Raw genomic sequence first — 17,381 nt, forward strand, 5'->3', positions numbered from 1 at the left:
AAGTGGGTCTGTGCGTATATGATGTACACGTCAGCTAGCTTGATGGTGTCTTTCGTTCTATTTCCTTGTCTTCTTTTCATTGTTTAAATCAGAATACTCTACTTGATTAGTGAATATGTGGGTGATGTTTATATGGCTACATGCGAGTGAATGACGGTTTGCATCAACAGGAAAACCTTACAACGGTACTTATCCTTACTGGGACTTACTGCTCTGATAAATGGATCTAACTACTACCACCGACACCACAATCAACCAAAATCAATTCTCTGTTTTTCCCTCTACTTTTCAACCAATCCAGAGCTTCGTTGATCTTGTCCAACTCTTTCCATTCACCCCTACCTTTGCCACGTCTAGCACCGTTCTCTTTCCCCCTTGAATAATTCATTCTCCCTTCTTCTTCTTCTATCAATTCAGGTGCTACTCTAACTCTCAATGCTAACCAATTCCAAGATTTCACTTCTCTAATCCATTCTTCTAAATCAGGTAACGAGCCTATCGCGTACATGATACCCGGATGACCGGTCTTGGAGAACCCTATCAAAGATAAATCTGACGAAAGTGATATCAGGTCTTTTCGTTTAGTATTCGAAAGTAAATGATGCGAAATCAAAAGACAATGATGTGGTTTTGACGAGATATCATTCAGTGGTGTGGGTATCCGAGGAGGTGAAGATGGGGGTGAAGGTGATGAAGGTGCTAGTAAAGGTAGGAAGTGAGTCGTGAGGATTTGAAACAACGGGTAGCTGAATTAGGGATTGTTATCAGCGACGGCATTTATGATTATACACTTAGTCGAAAAGCAGTAATGCAAACTCACTCTTCTTCCTCATTCCATTCCTCCATCTTTTCGCGCACCCAATCGATCCAGTCTAACGCTTCATCTCTTCCCATAGATGAGCTCCTGACTTCTATATGTACAGCGACTTTTCGCTTGTATCTCTCGCTCACGGTGATATATAAAGACAGCTTGCTATCATCACTGGTGATATTGATGATTCTGACAATCGGCCAAAGTTCGGATGGGATTGCGTTTAGCTTTTCAGCTGGTAGAAGGGATGAAGTGATCAACTCCAGCTCGGTATCGAGGTCATCTGGTGTTGCTGGGTTGCTCATACCTTGCCTGCGTGAATGATGTTGAAAAATATCGTCGACCCCACTCTAATCATCATTATCATCATTATCGTCATGATCATCATCATCATTGTCTCCATGGCCGTTTCAGATTCTATTTTACCGATAGTTGTTTCCGCTGGAAGTAAGGCTATTCATGTCGCGTGGCAAATGATTCGACTCCAAAATCTCGCCAAGTTGATCATCTTTACCGAGTCAAAGAACCTTATCTTTTGAGGGGGTTTTCATCTCTACCTCTTGGTTACCTTCTATTCGACCCCAACTCGATAAGCTCAGTGAAGCCTCTCTGCCATCAAGATGCCTCCGCTACTTCCTTCACATTCTGCTGTGAGCCGAGTAACAGCAGTCATTCCCACTTTGACTCGAAGCGCAACTACTTCAGCTGGTACAGCAGTCACACCTAACAAACCACCTCCATCAAAAGATCATTATGTTCATACGTACTCACCTGAAGCGTTCCCATTAGGATATAGCGTTTCTTCCACTCATGCTGGAATCAAGAAGAAATCAGGAGCGTTGGATCTAGGTATATTAGTCTCAACCTCTGATACACCCACTTCAGCTGCTGCATGTATGACAAGAAACGTATTCAAAGCTGCTCCAGTAACCGTTACATCTGAGTTACTTCGTTCTTCAAATGGTAGAGCAAGAGGATTCATAATAAATTCAGGTTGTGCGAATGCTGTCACAGGTAAAAAAGGTCTAGAAGATGCTTGGTCAATGTCAAAATCAACTACTTCACAATTACCTCCTTCTGATGCGAAAGAAAGTGATGCGGGTACATTAGTGATGTCAACTGGAGTCATTGGACAACATTTACCGATTTCATCTATATTAGAAAAGATCCCTGGCTTGATTCAGACCCTCGACGATTCACCTAAATCATGGCTGGACTTATCAAAATCATTCATGACGACAGATACATTTCCCAAGTTACGAGCTAAAACGTTTAAATTAGGCGATAGGTTAGTTAGACTAGTTGGAATAGATAAAGGCGCAGGAATGATTGCACCTTCGATGGGACCACCTCAACCACCTCATGCGACTTTATTAGGTGTTATAGCAACTGACGCAGCTATACATCCAGAAGATTTACAAAACGCTCTGAATTATGCTGTCGACAGAAGTTTTAACAATATAACAGTCGATGGTGATATGTCAACAAATGATACTATACTATGTCTGGCAAATGGCGCTGCAGGTTCAACAGATCATCAAGGAAGGGAAACGGCTGAAAAAATGAAAGAATTAACGGAAAATGAAAATCCTCAAGAATTCGCTATATTCAAAGAACAACTGAGAGAATTCGCAGAAGAATTAGCTCAATTGGTTGTTAGAGATGGCGAAGGAGCCACTAAGTTCGTTACTATCTGTGTCAAGGTGAGTTCAAGCTTCATACTGCTTTGATCATACTGAGATGTTCTCACTGAAAACGTCCAACACAGAACGCACCTACCTACGAAGTAGCGAATGCTGTTGCGAAGAGTGTAGCCAATTCAAGCTTGTTCAAAACTGCAATGTACGGTGAAGGTGAGTGGTAGCTGAATCAGTCGGTTCGGAGAGGTAATCTGACAGCTATCTGTAAATCACTCTAGATGCCAATTGGGGTCGAATCTTGTGTGCTGTGTGAGTCATGATCCATGAAATCAATATCAGTCGAACTTCCTCACTGATGAAGTCATACATTCGATAAATAGCGGCTACACCCCTCTTTCGCCCAACCCAATTTCTCCTACTTCAGTATCAGTATCCTTCCTTCCCCCATCATCATCATCCAATACTGAGCCATTGCGACTTTTGACCAATGGTGAGCCAGAAGCGAACATTGACGAAGCACGAGCTAGTGAACTTTTGAAAGAAGAAGATTTGGAAATTGAAATTGATCTGGGAGATGGAAAGGAAGAAGCCAAGGTTTGGACTTGCGATTTCTCACATGAATACGTTACCATTAATGGAAGTGTGAGTGCAACTGAATTCATAGTGTGGCTTTCGATTAGGGAGTTATACTAATTGACATGGCTCTTGATGATAGTATCGAAGTTAAATGATCAACTGGGAAGAGAATCGAGAAGAATTTATGACATTATCTATGCATCTGAATGGGCTCAATGAGCTATGTGTCCGTACAATATCGTAAGAGTATGCTGTTTCTGGTCAAACAGAAATCGACAAAATGTGAATGGAATATACATCGACCATCAGGAGCTTGGTGAATTCCCTTTATTGTTGATGCATGTTACCTAAATCGTCTCTTGGATTATTCAGGACACTGGATAGATAGATGAGATATAAATTTGATTCACGATTCCCCAATGCAAAAATAGTCGATTCTTAATATCCCCTCACCCTATACTCTCTTCCCCGTTTCCAAGGTACGTTTTGGGCTTTTAAATGTATTTAATCACTTTCACCATACATTCGACAACTAAAACCATTTTCATGGAGTCAGTCACTTTCTCATGTTTCCTTCCGAATCAAACGCAAAGACTCACGCTATATTCATAGCTTGAAGTTCTTGGAATAACAGTTTCGCAGCGTATGGTATATACACTTGCGAGATTTGTGTACTATTCCTACAGACTGAGCAATAGAATTCTTGTTTTTTCAAATTGGCGACTGCCATTAAACCACAAATATCACAAACATGTATTCGGAAAGCGTCGGATGAATCTAAAGTTCACGAATAATCAGCCTGGGTTGTCTTTATGTATCGTTGAATAGAATACAAAAATACCCACCATACATCCTTTCTTTTAGGAAACCAGCGATACCATGTGAGATCATACAATCTCTCTATTAGTACGCAAACGGAATTCATCAGCGTTGTCTCTATGTTCATATCATTTTTAGGATATATAGCTCACCTCCATTTCACCGAATCGTAAACCACCATCTCTACTTCTACCTTCGACAGGTTGTCTAGTCAAGATTTGTAATGGACCTCTAGCTCTCGCATGAATTTTGTCATCTACCATGTGCTTCAATCTTTGATAATACGTTGGCCCAAAGTAGACTTGAGCTTGAAGTTTTTTACCTGTATGACCGTGATATAAAACTTCGAATCCTCTTGAATGATACCCTTTCTGTCTCAAAACCTTTGATACCGCTTCGACAGTCAATTCAGTGAAAGGTGTTGCATCACCTTCTGCACCTGTTAAAGTTGATACTTTTGATAGTAGACATTCAACCAAATGTCCAATTGTCATTCGCGATGGAATAGCATGAGGGTTGATAATAATATCAGGCACCAAGCCTTCTGCAGAGAAAGGCATATCTTCTTGTCTATATGTGATACCGATAGTACCTTTTTGACCGTGTCGAGATGCGAATTTGTCACCAATTTGAGGTACTCGAGTTGATCTCACTCTGATCTTAACGAATTTATGTCCTTCTCCATTGGTTGTCAGCATGACCTGATCTACAACACCCTGTTCCGTACTCTTCAATGGGGTAGAAATGTCTCTCTTTTGGTGAAGTTGAGTTCTTTGACCGAGTTCTTCACTTTCTTCAGGTAAAGGTGCAGTTTTACCAATCAATATATCATCTCCATTGATATTGGTAGCTGGACTGACCAAACCATCTACATCTAATTTGGCATATCTATCACTTGATCCATGTTTCATCCTCAACGTCTCGTTTCGATCAGGTTTCTCAATGGTCTCCGCTTTGATCATACCTTTCATTTTCTCAGTATCGGTGTACGATCGGTAATATAACGAACGGAATAAACCTCTATCAATGGACGATTGGTTCATAATGACGGAATCTTCTTGATTGTAACCAGAATAACACATGATGGCGACGATAGCATTTTGACCTGCAGGAAGTTCTGAGAATTTGAGGTATTCCATCGATCGAGTGGTAGCAAGAGGTTTTTGAGGATAGTACAGAATATTTGCCATAGTATCCATACGAAGTTGATAATTGGTGAGGAAAACTCCCATCGCTTGTTTACCCATCGCAGATTGGTAGGTATTACGGGGAGACTGAAAGAGGATTATTAGCATGATGACGCGTATACCTAGAAAATCACTTTGACTTACTTGATTATGATCGGGGAAGGGTACAATACTAGCACAGACACCTAAGATCATACTTGGATGGATCTCCATATGCGTATATTGTTTACTGAACACTGTACTCTTGATTCTCGCTGTAGGATCGAAAGACTCTAAATCATGTGCTGCCCTATCTTTGACCAACTCCTCTTTATTGTTCTTCCTTCTGGCATTCTCCAGGTCCTCAGAAGTCATCGCAATGAGAATGGTCTCCTCTTCAGATGCGTCAACGTATTCGATAATACCCTCTGATAACAACTGATCCCATGCACCAGCCAATGCCCCTTCTTCTCCAGCTTCTTCCAAACGATCGATATGTGCTCGCCTGAGTCTGAGACTTTGAGTAGGATGATCTACAATGAATAATGGTCGACAACATCTACCAGCATCGGTATATAACCGCAATTCCCTTTCTCGAATATCTCGAACGATAGACACCTCGTGTTTGAGTTGACCACCTCTTCGCATTTGTAATAGATTCGAATGTAATGTAGGAGCATCTCGATGTATACCCATCCACACACCGTTGACGAAGATTTTCGTTGCTTGTGGGGCATGTTGATATTCGTTCAATTCTTCCAAACCCCATTCTTCTAAGAATTCCATCACTGGAGCTGAGTACGAACCAACCGATATATACGACATGAGAGCTAAGTTTTTGACCAAACCACACGCAGCTCCTTCAGGTGTTTCAGCAGGACAAACCATACCCCAATGAGTGTTGTGCAGTTGTCGAGGTTTAGCCGCCTTACTGTCACGACCAATGGGAGTGTTTGTACGTCGCAAATGAGAAAGTGTAGAAGCGAAAGTATATCGATTGAGCACTTGAGAAACACCAGCTCTTGTATTGCCTCGTTTACCCCAGTTACCGGTCGCCAAAGCGTATTTTAGACCATCAGTGATACTGTTCGGCCTTATTGCAGTGTTCAAGGCGAAAGCTTTATTCGTCTCAACGCACTGAACGGAACCGCTTATCAGCACGAGATCAAGGGATATGAATTTACGGCACTCACCTTTTTCAAATATCTATACATATCTTCTCTCAATTTCTGGAACATGTGACCAAACATCTCAGCCATCAAGGGGCCAGCCAAATCCAAACGCTTGTTACCAAAGTGATCTCGATCATCTAATTCTTTTCTACCCATAGCAGCTGAAATCAATCGATGAACCATATAACCGAGGAAGTATGCTTTCTTGGATTCGAAACCCTCAGCGGTGGATACATGAGGCAAGAATTCCTTGTGGAGGATATCGAAGGCAGCTCGTTGACGTTGAGCTCTAGGAGCTTTTTCATGTTGACCTCTTCGACCAATGAAATCCAAAGCCGTCTCTCGGTCTTGTACCGCGAATGATTCTTCGATAGAAGGTTGAAGGTATTCGAGTAACGCTTCATCATTAGGACCGAAACAAATGTGATTGAGAACATCTCGATCTGGGACAATACCAAGAGCTCTGAATACGATTACAAGGGGAATATCGACTTTGGTGTAAGGTAGAGATACACGAATGACACCACCGGACTAGAGCCAAGATTAGCTATAGGAATTGATCTGATACGATTTTCGCTGCTCTACTCACTTGTCCTTGTACTCGTTGATACAGCCGGACTTCGGAATGAGCAGCTACTTTTCCACCCTTCTCTTTCTGACTGTTGATCTCCGCAAAGTACGTCCATCTAGAAGGAGCGGCTTTCAAGAAGACGAACACATGGTTCGTAGCCATTCTCTCTTGCGCAATTAGAACCTTCTCTGAACCTGAAATGATGAAATAACCACCTTGGTCGTAATGACACTCTCCGATATCATGACATTGGTCGTCAGGAAGATTATGTAAAAGACAGAAATTTGATCGGACCATGACAGGTACCTATAGAAGTGGACATCGGTTTGAGCATTTCGGGCTGTAATGGATATGGGCTCACTTTTCCGATGGACGCCTTATCCTCTTCCACACCTTCTGGTACACCATCAGATCCAACAGCAGGCCTCCAGTCCGCCTCAATTGGGTCATCCACGCCGGAAGCTGTCAGTATCCTCTTCTTGATATCAACGTAAAGTGGAGCTGAATATGTTAGATTCCGTAAACGTGCTTCTTGGGGGAAAAGCATATTTGTTCTACCATCCATTTCAGTATGATTTACACGAGCGAGATAGATTTGTCCAAATGAGATTTCATATCGTTTCTACATCATTGAAAGGTAAGCTATACCCATACGTGGCACCGGTTGTGAAAGTGGATTGTCTGACTTACAGTTTCATCGCCTGCTACACCCGTATATTGTGTGAACTGATCCATAGTCATTTTTGAATGATCGTCTACAATCTCCTGCATTGTATTCTCGATAAACTCATTGAATGATTCCAACTGTTGTCTTACTAAACCTTTTTCATCAAAGAAAGCGTTTATGACAGTCCAATAATCTTCTTGACTAATAGGTTCTTCTTCTTCCTCCTCTCCTTCCATATCACCATCTATACCATATTTCAAATCATCATCTACTTTTACATCTTGACTTGCATTTTGGGTATAATCGTAATTTGGATCGTAAGAGAATCCATCATCGATAACAGCATTATTTGGTTCTTGTGACATAGTGTGATCTGCATCAAAACATGTTGTAGCAATTGCTACATTGCTGAGAAAACAAGAAGAAGAGAGAAATGATATTCACCTGCATCCATTATTTGTAGCTTTTTTTTTACACAATCCCAACTATCCAAAGCTCTTAGGATCAAGTGAGAAATAGAACTGAATGAAGGATATAGAAACGAGAAGAGAGGGCTATCACGCGACGAGCGAGAGTCGAAGAGAGCGAGCTTTTTCTGGAGTTGATTCTCCTTCTATTGTGAAGCGCAGCCTGTCTTGGTCTTCTGCTGTCGGACGTGTTTTAGGTAGATGATAAACTGATATACGAGGATGAGGAGGATTGGAGATAGCAATAGCAATTCACGATTTATGAATCTACAACTTGACTTGGGGATGGACAGGAAGCGACAAGCATGCTTACAAGCAATATAATCCCGTATTGCCGAGGGTGTGGCACCATTTCAAACAGTATAGAACCTCCACCCTTCCCACAAGATCCGGTTGCAAGAATTTTGAAAATCACTTTTGATATTTTGAGATAATTTTGGTATATTCAAGTATTCAGTATATATCAACTCATATCAACGACATCGAAAAGATGGTAACATTGAGCAAAAAAGACACAAGGAAGCTTTCAGCTGGGAAAGGCAAGGCTAAAGAACTGGCCACCAAATCTATAACAGAAAAAAAAATAGGGGAGGAAATCGAAGACGAAGACAGCAGTGAAGATGAAGATGATTATGGAGTTAGCGAAGAGGGTATCAAGAGACTGATGGAGTTGGTCGACGAGGAAGATTTGGACGAATTCGAAAAGGCTCTGCTAGGAGGAGGAGATGATGAAGATGAGGAAGACGGAGAAGATGAAGAAGAAGACGAAGATGAGGACGATGATGAGGAGATGATCTCTGGTGAAGAAGCATTATCGGATGAGGAGAGCGAGGAAGAAGACGGAGAAGAAGATGGCGAGGTGAGCTAAGCTCTCGGACATATAGTACTTAGCTCATGCTCACGTAACGATTAGGTTGACAACACAATAATCAACGAGAAGGCTGACGAAGATGCTATCTCACTTGATGGTTTAAACTCCGATGTTTCGGTTGATGAAGATGCTGTCCCTATGCGAAAGGTCACGATCAATAACAAGGTGAGCTCTGATTGTATGTAAAGAAGCTTCCTCACAAGCTGATGTGCTGCTGTAGCCTGCCATGCGGACGGTCATCGATACTATTAAAGTCACCAGTCTGCCATGGCCCGAACATCTGGTGTTGAACAGCAAAGAGATTGTAGATGTTGACCCAAGTGATGGTGAGTCAGCTTCATTTTTCACTTGTTATTTACACTATGTCGTGCGAGCTGACGACTTGCTTCGCCAGATTTACAAAGAGAGATGGCATTGTACGTAGCAATCTGCGGTCCAGAATTGACCTGTACTTTCAGCTGACAGCCTACCGATTGTTCCATTAGCTATAAGATAGCCCTTGACTGTATACCTCAAGCGAAGAAATTCGCTGCCAAGCACGATATACCGTTCTCTCGACCTGCAGACTACTATGCTGAAATGGTGAAATCCGATGAACACATGGAGAGAGTTAGGTCGAAACTTGTTGAAGAATCGTTAGTTATTTCTCGCTTTTACCCTATTTCAAATTATATCTCCTCCTTGATCGGCCGTCCTTGATATCGGTCTGTGGAAATCGATCAGGCAAGCTGATATTTTGTGTATCACGAAAACAGCCAAGGAATCAAGAAATCCGAAGCAGCCAAGAAACAACGAGAACTCAAGAAATTTGGAAAACAAATCCAACACGAGAAGCTCAAGCAAAGGGAGCAAGACAAAAAGCAATTCCAAGACAGAGTCTCAGGTCTCAAGAGAAGTAAGTTTCTGTTCTGGCTCAACTTCCTGCTCTGTTGATTGTCACCTCTTTGCCCGTGACTTGTGTGTCTTCAACCTCCAACTGATGTTTTCACCTGTCTCGCAGAACGACAGGAAGGTATGGAACTTGGGGAGAATGGGGACGACGATCAATTTGGTATTGCCGTTGATGATGCTATCGAGGGCAAATCAGAGCGTGCTTCCGGCGGTAGAGGTGGACGAGGAGGACGAGGTGGAGAAAAGGGAAAGGTGAGTTCTGATAATTTCACTTTACCTTCACCTTCATTTGCCGAGTCTCTTCTGAGACTGTAGAAAATTATCTCTTAACTTTTGAATCTGACTGACTTGTTCTGCTTAGATGCCTCGACATGTTCGAGATTCTAAATATTCTCTTGGTGGATCATCTCGAAGGGATAAACAAAATACCAGAGAAAGTACGAATGACTTTTCCTACGGTGGTGGTAAGCCTGGTAGGGGCGGAAGAGGCGGACGAGGTGGTAGTGCAGGAAGAGGTGGTGGTGGTGGACGAGGTGGCGGTGGCGGTAGAGGTGGGGGTGGTGGTGGTGGTAGCGGGGGAAGACCTGGGAAATCCAGAAGAATGGCAGGAAGGGTGTAATAGGTTTTTGCATGGTTATATGGACGACTTCCCCGACATGGTTTTTTTCATTGGTGATCTATGTATGCATGATGTGTATAACCTTGCTTTCGACGCATCAATGGCTGGACCAGGGAGATAAACTACCTCCATTCATTCATGATTCACACGATCACACGATCACTCAAAACATCGAAGTACTTCAGTGGCAGTAACACAGATTTAGCACATTCAAAGTCTACATCGACAAATCGGAAGATCTCGCAAAGCCAGCTTATTGGCAAGGTTGAAGACAGTCAACAAGATCCGGCCGAGTACGATCTGATGCTTCCATTTGAAAGCTGAGTTTCTCGTGAGAATTTTGACCGATTGTGACGGAGATGATTTATATACATGTACTTCATCAGGCGATACCGAAAGCCTCGGTGCTGAGTTTATCGCACGTGAACTATAACGAAGACGATGGCTTGGAGATGCGACTCAACCAAGTGAAAGGAGTGAATGATTAGGTATCGTATAGGATACAACGATATCGACTCGATTGCACCTTGAGGGCCCAAAGTAGGAGCGCAGCTGCACCTGCTCCTAAAGTCAGCAATGCAGATGGTAGTTATGATGTACGATAGGACACCTCAACGACAGTAGTATCGAAGAACCCTAGTATGATGGTACGCTACAATGCCTTCTCGTCGCCAGTTCAGATAGTTCAGTTTTGATATCATATACTTGCCGATCCTTTGATGCCTCATTCCCGTTTCGAAAGATAAGAAGGTGATGTTTCTTGTATCACGAGCGCTGGGTAGACATTGCTATTCTATTCGTTATCAATTTGAGTCTCCGCTTCAATATTTAGCATTGACTTCTCAATGGGATTGCAGTACTATATACATAAACCTTTGCTGGTTGATGCTCTTTCATCTCTTTGTCATTTTACTTCATCTCTGTCATCTCAATCCATCTTCAATCTCTGGTCTATTCAGCCGCTGCAAATATCATAAGATACTTGAACATTCTTGTGCAGCGTACCAATCGACCTCGCGTATCACTCCTTAGTTTGTCCACCCCACCCCAAAAGTTTTATAATTCGCCCCACCCACACCTTTTCCCTTGCATTTAAAGACTGAAAGTATTGCCCTGACATCCAGCTGTTCAAAGCCGCCAAAGCTGTTTTTTTTTTTAACCAAAGAGGCGTCCTACCCCCCTACCTGCTAAACCCTGAATCTGTTATTAAACAATTGTCCTATGTTAAGAGAGGCGCGTGTTGTTTCCCTGATATTACACGCGAACGAAACTGTACTAAATCACTTACAAATAATATTTTACACTCGTATAAACGTCCACGTCAAATAGGAATAAAGACAAAGAAGGTTGATTTTGGTGAGACATTTTTCCACCACACATCTTCGCTCTTACCGCCGGGAAAGCTGAACAAACGTAGAACAAGTGAAAAGAGCAAGAAGGATTTTCGTTTAATCCATCTCTACTCTTACATCTTTGCATCATTGACCACGCATTCTTCACTCATTCACTTTTCAAAAGGAATTTGCATTTTTACAAAAAGAACAAAAAAAGAAAAAAAAATTCGCTCGGACCCATATCGAATCCCTACACATCTCCATCAAGCAAGGATCAACGGTCAAAACGGCGCATCTAAAAGAGATTTCCACAAAGGATTCCCTTTCAACGTACCACCTTATACTATCACCATCAACATCAACGACTGCGCCCTCGTCAGAATATACAGTGAGTGATTCACATACCATCTCATCTCTTTGCTCAAATGTTCACTGACTTTCTCTCAAAGGTCTGACATAGCCAGCTACACTTCAACAATCCTTCACTCAAATCTACCTATCCAGAACACATCAGAATGCTTTGTGAACCTACTTCAAGACCCCAATCACCTTTCATGCACAAATCACCTCGCTCCCACTCCCACACTCAATCACCAATATTTTCACCAACGATGCCACTTACATTCTCCAGACAAGTATATGGAACATTTTCAACTTCACCCATAACGAGTATCTCCGGTCCTTCTCAACCTACACCTATACATCATTCCCATTCCGTTCCATCAACACCTATAACACTCACATCTTCTTCATCATGTACTACGATAACGACAAATAATTCTAGACCACCTGTGATAACGCACAGTCAATCGCACCGTATAACGAGACCTAAATCAATGAAAAAACCATCAGGATCTACCTCTCAAAAGCAGAAAAATGTTCAAATGAGTTTAGAGGTTAAAGTGGAAAAAGCAAAAGGATTTCACGCTTTCTTCGTTCCATTATGTAAGAATTTACCACCCGCTCCACCTTGTTCTCCTGTCGGTTCACATGGAAACGGAAACGGAATATTAAAGCAGAGGGACGACGATAACCAGAATAACGGTGTCAGTGGCTTTGGTGGAAATGGGAATGATAACGCAAGTGGGATTGGGAACCTTACAGAAATGGATTATTTTGGTCAATGGAATAAAAGGAAAGAAAACGATCAATGGGTTGAAGATGTTACAACCTCGTTATCGGAAGGAATGGACATTGATGCTAATTAGTTTCAGGTTTGGATCTTTTTCACAAGATTCGATCTCGAAAGAGAGGTTCTCGGCGAGGGGATGCCAATTTTTCTTTTCGTTCTTTTGGGTTTAATTGGATAATAATACAAGCTGAGGTTAGTTATGGTCCTCACGCTTGTTACTTTCATACCTTTTCACCGTTTCACAATACACCTTTGGAGCTTTTTATAGCATAGAAATCAAACTCTAGCATTTTTTGTTGTATATCTCGCATTCACAGACATCCTTTCTCCTTTACATCTCAATCAAAGCATATCTCTAACAGATATAGCATATTTATGAAACTAGCTTCATTTGTTATACTATACGATCCCATAGCATTACGTCTCAGAACCAGGGCTTCTTCTGAAACCTCTGTAAATTATGCATGTCTAATCATATGATGATCCATGGTGCACATATTGAATATCTTGGTGACAGGGCTGGACATGTATCTATTCGAAGATATTGTCAGCTCTTCTCATCTAGTTCGTCATGGCTTGTCCCTCAGCATCATCAGCTATACGAGCCGCATCAAATCTCCACGATTCTAGGCATCTCATTCCAATTGGACATACAATGATAAAGAAACGATTTTCAGTGAAATTGTCCAACGAGTTGAAAATAGGACAAAACGAGTGGCACCTTTCGATCAAATAGCTTAATAAGCATGATCGAGATTGAGTTGCAGTTTAAGTGAATCATGTTTTATTCTTGTATGTACCTCAATAACCAAGCGATTGGTGCTTTGTGGTTCCTGTTCCTATCTACTGCAGTCATCGCAACAACGTCTGTTTTGCTTCCTGGTTTCTCCCATCACCCTGCTACCATATCTCGCTTGGAGATACGTAATATATGCTGATATACACTCTTCGACTATTCTCTTATTAAGGCAGGAAGGTTGATTGTGTTGGTAGTCCATGCACCGCAGATGACGATGGTTACGCTTGGTCCAACCAACATCACCATCACATGGGCGTACCTGAGTATCGTTGTACCTATATAATTACTGTACCTTGATCAATAGACCAAGTATCTAGTACAGATACGAGAAGCTATTGTAGTTTAGTCATCCTTTTCAGGTTCGATAAAAATGGGTGAGGAGTGTGGCAAATTCAAATACCTTTTTCGAAAAAGAGTAAATTTGTCTCCAGAAAGTGATAGTTGTGTGTAACTATCATGTTCCTCAAACCTTCTTCTTTCTTTTCTACTTTTGGATGAATTCATCAAGGTATCTACTGGTCATCTGTGACCCAATCCATTCTATACCAACTCAAGCTTTAAGGTGAAGTAGGTCATTTGATCAACAATTCTCTTACTGTATCTAATCTAGTACCAGATCCGTCACCTATACATTCCTAGCTCAATCAACCTAACCGTCAATTCGGGTACGTAAACCTCAGCGTCATAATCAACGGCCCACATCTCTGCGATACACCTTAGTACTCGGCACACAAGAATTACTAGATTCACATCCAGGACCATCCCTAGATTACGTCGTTGTTTTTAACCAAGTTTCTGCCTCTTGGTAGGCGATCAGTTACTCGGAAAGCAATTATCTTCAACCTCATTCTTGCAGCTTCAGCGATCACAGTCCCATTTTCATTGAACGATATTCTCCACGGACATTGAATCTCCTGTCCCCGCGTTGCTAGGCATGGAGGATAAAGTCAAGCGCAAGAAGAGGAAAATCAAGCACGAGAGTATCGAGTCTGGAAAGCAGATTACTGTATGGGTGAGTTGGTTATTTTAACATCACATCTCTTGTCCTCAGGTCTGTATATCGAGAGGTACGAAGGGGACCAAGCTAATAACGAATGTTTCTTACATTTACTCAATCATTCTGGATGCCAATTCTTTCACTTCCCTTCAACTAATTTTTGCCGTGTCCATGATCTCTGTTCCAATCCAGATTAGGGAAATCATCAGATTCGACCGTGACGGACAAGCTACTCTTTCACCTTCCCATGGTCCATACGTATTAGAAATAAATGAACCTTTTGAAACCCTATTTCAAGCTTGGGAGAGAGAAAATGATGAAATTGTACCTTTCAAATCATGGTTGTGAGTTCAATTTAATGGGGAATCCCACAAGATCAACCGGCGTCCCCTTTCCAGGCTCGTTTTTTGAACAAGTATGTTTGATCTAGCTATGCCAAATATCCATCGAATCATCCTACTCCATTTTCGAGACCGAAGAAAGGACAGAATGAACCTCAGCAACTTGGACGAGATCAAGTAAGCTATGTTTGTGCATGAGCCAGAAGCCTCTGTGCACTTACTCTCACCATTCACAATGGATTGGCTCATTTTTACGTGCTGCGCAACCAGTGTTCTGGAGGGGGAAGAACTCTGAACTGACATTTGTCTTGTAGACCCCTTTTTCGATCAACTTGCAAGATGGAGCGATAATCTTCGCTAGATCTCTGATTATCCTCCCGCGACCAAACATCGAGAAACAATGACATAGCTTACTATAGTCCTTCTGATATATGGATAAACAGCAAGAAGTAAAGTACCTTGCATGGTCCCATCCATAGTGCGGTACCAGATATTAGATTAGGAATGGTGCGCTTCAGCTGATGGTAATCCGCAAAAAAAAAACTCTCCTTCTGCCTCTAAATATGAGCGGTCTAAATGCATTTCTAGATGTGAGGGAAGAAGAAAATGTGAAAGGAATGAATGGCTCTCAATTTAAGATCTATTTTAAGTATACCAGCTCTGTAATGATCGGCTCGGTGAATTGGCTTGGTCTTCGAATTCTTGAACGTTACTCTTACTATCCGATGAGATTAATATGGTGACACAGGTAAGAGGATTTGGTAATTTTTCCTCACGAGGCAGACTCATGGATGCTTCACCCTCAGTCAGTCGAGTTCCGATATCATTGCAGGATCGTGACTCTCTTTGCAGCGTTTGTCACCGTTTCACGATCAATTGTGGATTTGAATGCTCGGTCGCAGTATTAAGCTCACGACTTATGTCATGATATGTGGCGCAATAATGTGGCGAGTTTACAGTACATCTTTTCACCTCACATATGTTCAAATGATCCTTGATTCAAACACCTTGATATTCTCATGCCTATATTCTCGGTTTACCGGGTAGCAAACACCACTTCTTTCCCCATCCTTTGAGTGTTCATCATGCACACAAAAGCACCCTCTGTATCATGTTACTGGGATACTATTTATTCACGGTCATTCGGCTTCCGGGTATCTTATGACCGATTACTGTGATGCTGGCCAACGTGCTGATGAGTCGGTGTATATTGCTTATAATCCCTGTTGTCTTCTTCATCAATGACTTCATTGCCATCATCCCCTTTTGTTTCTTTACTCTCCAACTCTCACCTTCACATACCAACTTGAATTTCGAATATCCGCTAAAGGTCTTTCAGTATGAGTGAAATTCACATCGAAGTTCAGGTCGAGATGAGTTGTTGGCGAATACCAAAGTCTCGAGAATCATTCAATTGCATTGACCTACCTAACCATCGTTCGCCACCCACTGATCAGTGTCTGATTATGCATGATAGATCCATGAGATTCCCAAAGACCTCACTATCGTTAGTGAACATAATAAGCCATCCACTTACTCTACCGTCATGGCTTGGGATCAAGAATTCAGTGTTATCTTCAAGAGATGGCATGAACACCATCATCAAAGAGAACCCCTTGAATGCTTCGAGTGAGTAAATCAGCTGCTCTCTAACTACTCTTAGATCAGTTTCCCAGCATACTCAAAGCAGTCTGCCTTTGGTGCTGATCTACCATCCCCCCCTTCTCGCAGATTCATCTTCTACCCTCTTGGAAGCCCACACCCTATTCCTTCAGGTGGCGGTCCTGGACCGGTCAATAATCCAGTGATTATCAATCCCGATGATGTGAGTAAACGTATCTCTCTTCTTCTCCACATCGGCAGAAACGTGTTCTGTCTACCCGTCAACTTCCCAAATTCCACAAGCTGAATCTATGGGTTTCACCAATAGACCCCCAAGTCCCACGACTTTTCTGGTCAAGTCCCTCTCTGGGTCAAGAGAAAGCACCACCACGACGAAGAAGAGTTCAAAGCTGACGCTTAGATGACCGTCTTTATGCGGAATTCATCACTGCGGTGATATCTGGTGATTCCGAGAAAGTATGATTGTAGACCAATTGGCCGGCGAGAGCAGATGACTGATGTATGAGGTGAAACATGACGTTTGCATAGAGCACAGAAAATCTGGTTTGAAATCAAGAGGCGCTACGTCGACCAGCTTGCATGATGACTTCTTTTCCACTCCTTGGTGTCATGGCTAAGGATTTGAATACTACATTTCCAGCTAAGTTTTTCCGGAACTCTAGCCATCTTGCGAGTGAGATATGAGGATTCACTTTCAGCCGTTGCGGAGATGTGCTGCCTTCACTCATCGACGCTGCTTTGATTGATTGAGAGACTTTGTCGGATGCAAGAAAACTCGAAGATAAGCAGATTCTTTGAGTAACTCTGACGTAGTGGCAGATTGGATCTCTCGGCTGCTCAGCGCTATCGTTATGAGCAATACTGTAAAATCAAACACATATACCA

General features: G+C 42.2%; 7 protein-coding genes across 7 annotated transcripts; 5 read left to right on the forward strand and 2 right to left on the reverse strand.

Annotated features, from left to right (window-relative positions):
• Positions 1 to 226: 226 nt before the first annotated feature.
• On the reverse strand, positions 227 to 1,116 carry IL334_004789 (uncharacterized protein; the record flags this gene model as incomplete). The annotated part of the gene is made up of 2 exons (XM_062936504.1): positions 227 to 746; positions 821 to 1,116. The coding sequence occupies 2 exons, from the start codon at positions 1,114 to 1,116 to the stop codon at positions 227 to 229; spliced, it is 816 nt and encodes a 271-aa protein (XP_062792555.1).
• A 315-nt stretch (positions 1,117 to 1,431) lies between these two features.
• Positions 1,432 to 3,178, forward strand: IL334_004790 (arginine biosynthesis bifunctional protein ArgJ, mitochondrial; the record flags this gene model as incomplete). Its single annotated transcript, XM_062936505.1, has 5 exons — positions 1,432 to 2,514; positions 2,580 to 2,664; positions 2,730 to 2,760; positions 2,832 to 3,093; positions 3,167 to 3,178. 5 exons carry the CDS (start codon positions 1,432 to 1,434, stop codon positions 3,176 to 3,178), a joined length of 1,473 nt encoding a protein of 490 aa, XP_062792556.1.
• A 353-nt stretch (positions 3,179 to 3,531) lies between these two features.
• On the reverse strand, positions 3,532 to 7,787 carry IL334_004791 (DNA-directed RNA polymerase II subunit RPB2; the record flags this gene model as incomplete). The annotated part of the gene is made up of 9 exons (XM_062936506.1): positions 3,532 to 3,559; positions 3,627 to 3,804; positions 3,873 to 3,927; positions 3,999 to 5,120; positions 5,178 to 6,149; positions 6,206 to 6,715; positions 6,774 to 7,061; positions 7,117 to 7,377; positions 7,446 to 7,787. The coding sequence occupies 9 exons, from the start codon at positions 7,785 to 7,787 to the stop codon at positions 3,532 to 3,534; spliced, it is 3,756 nt and encodes a 1,251-aa protein (XP_062792557.1).
• A 592-nt stretch (positions 7,788 to 8,379) lies between these two features.
• On the forward strand, positions 8,380 to 10,270 carry IL334_004792 (uncharacterized protein; the record flags this gene model as incomplete). The annotated part of the gene is made up of 8 exons (XM_062936507.1): positions 8,380 to 8,748; positions 8,803 to 8,925; positions 8,981 to 9,086; positions 9,155 to 9,176; positions 9,246 to 9,395; positions 9,516 to 9,655; positions 9,761 to 9,903; positions 10,013 to 10,270. The coding sequence occupies 8 exons, from the start codon at positions 8,380 to 8,382 to the stop codon at positions 10,268 to 10,270; spliced, it is 1,311 nt and encodes a 436-aa protein (XP_062792558.1).
• Positions 10,271 to 12,119: 1,849 nt separating this feature from the next.
• IL334_004793 (uncharacterized protein) lies at positions 12,120 to 12,812 on the forward strand (the record flags this gene model as incomplete). Its single annotated transcript, XM_062936508.1, has 1 exon — positions 12,120 to 12,812. The coding sequence occupies one exon, from the start codon at positions 12,120 to 12,122 to the stop codon at positions 12,810 to 12,812; it is 693 nt and encodes a 230-aa protein (XP_062792559.1).
• A 1,657-nt stretch (positions 12,813 to 14,469) lies between these two features.
• IL334_004794 (uncharacterized protein) lies at positions 14,470 to 15,277 on the forward strand (the record flags this gene model as incomplete). Its single annotated transcript, XM_062936509.1, has 4 exons — positions 14,470 to 14,547; positions 14,725 to 14,876; positions 14,963 to 15,050; positions 15,188 to 15,277. The coding sequence occupies 4 exons, from the start codon at positions 14,470 to 14,472 to the stop codon at positions 15,275 to 15,277; spliced, it is 408 nt and encodes a 135-aa protein (XP_062792560.1).
• A 936-nt stretch (positions 15,278 to 16,213) lies between these two features.
• IL334_004795 (uncharacterized protein) lies at positions 16,214 to 16,896 on the forward strand (the record flags this gene model as incomplete). Its single annotated transcript, XM_062936510.1, has 4 exons — positions 16,214 to 16,240; positions 16,351 to 16,502; positions 16,605 to 16,698; positions 16,804 to 16,896. 4 exons carry the CDS (start codon positions 16,214 to 16,216, stop codon positions 16,894 to 16,896), a joined length of 366 nt encoding a protein of 121 aa, XP_062792561.1.
• Between the last annotated feature and the right edge of the window lie 485 nt (positions 16,897 to 17,381).

Source organism: Kwoniella shivajii, chromosome 6 (assembly GCF_035658355.1).
Source record: "Kwoniella shivajii chromosome 6, complete sequence".
Classification (NCBI taxonomy): Eukaryota; Fungi; Basidiomycota; class Tremellomycetes; order Tremellales; family Cryptococcaceae; genus Kwoniella; species Kwoniella shivajii.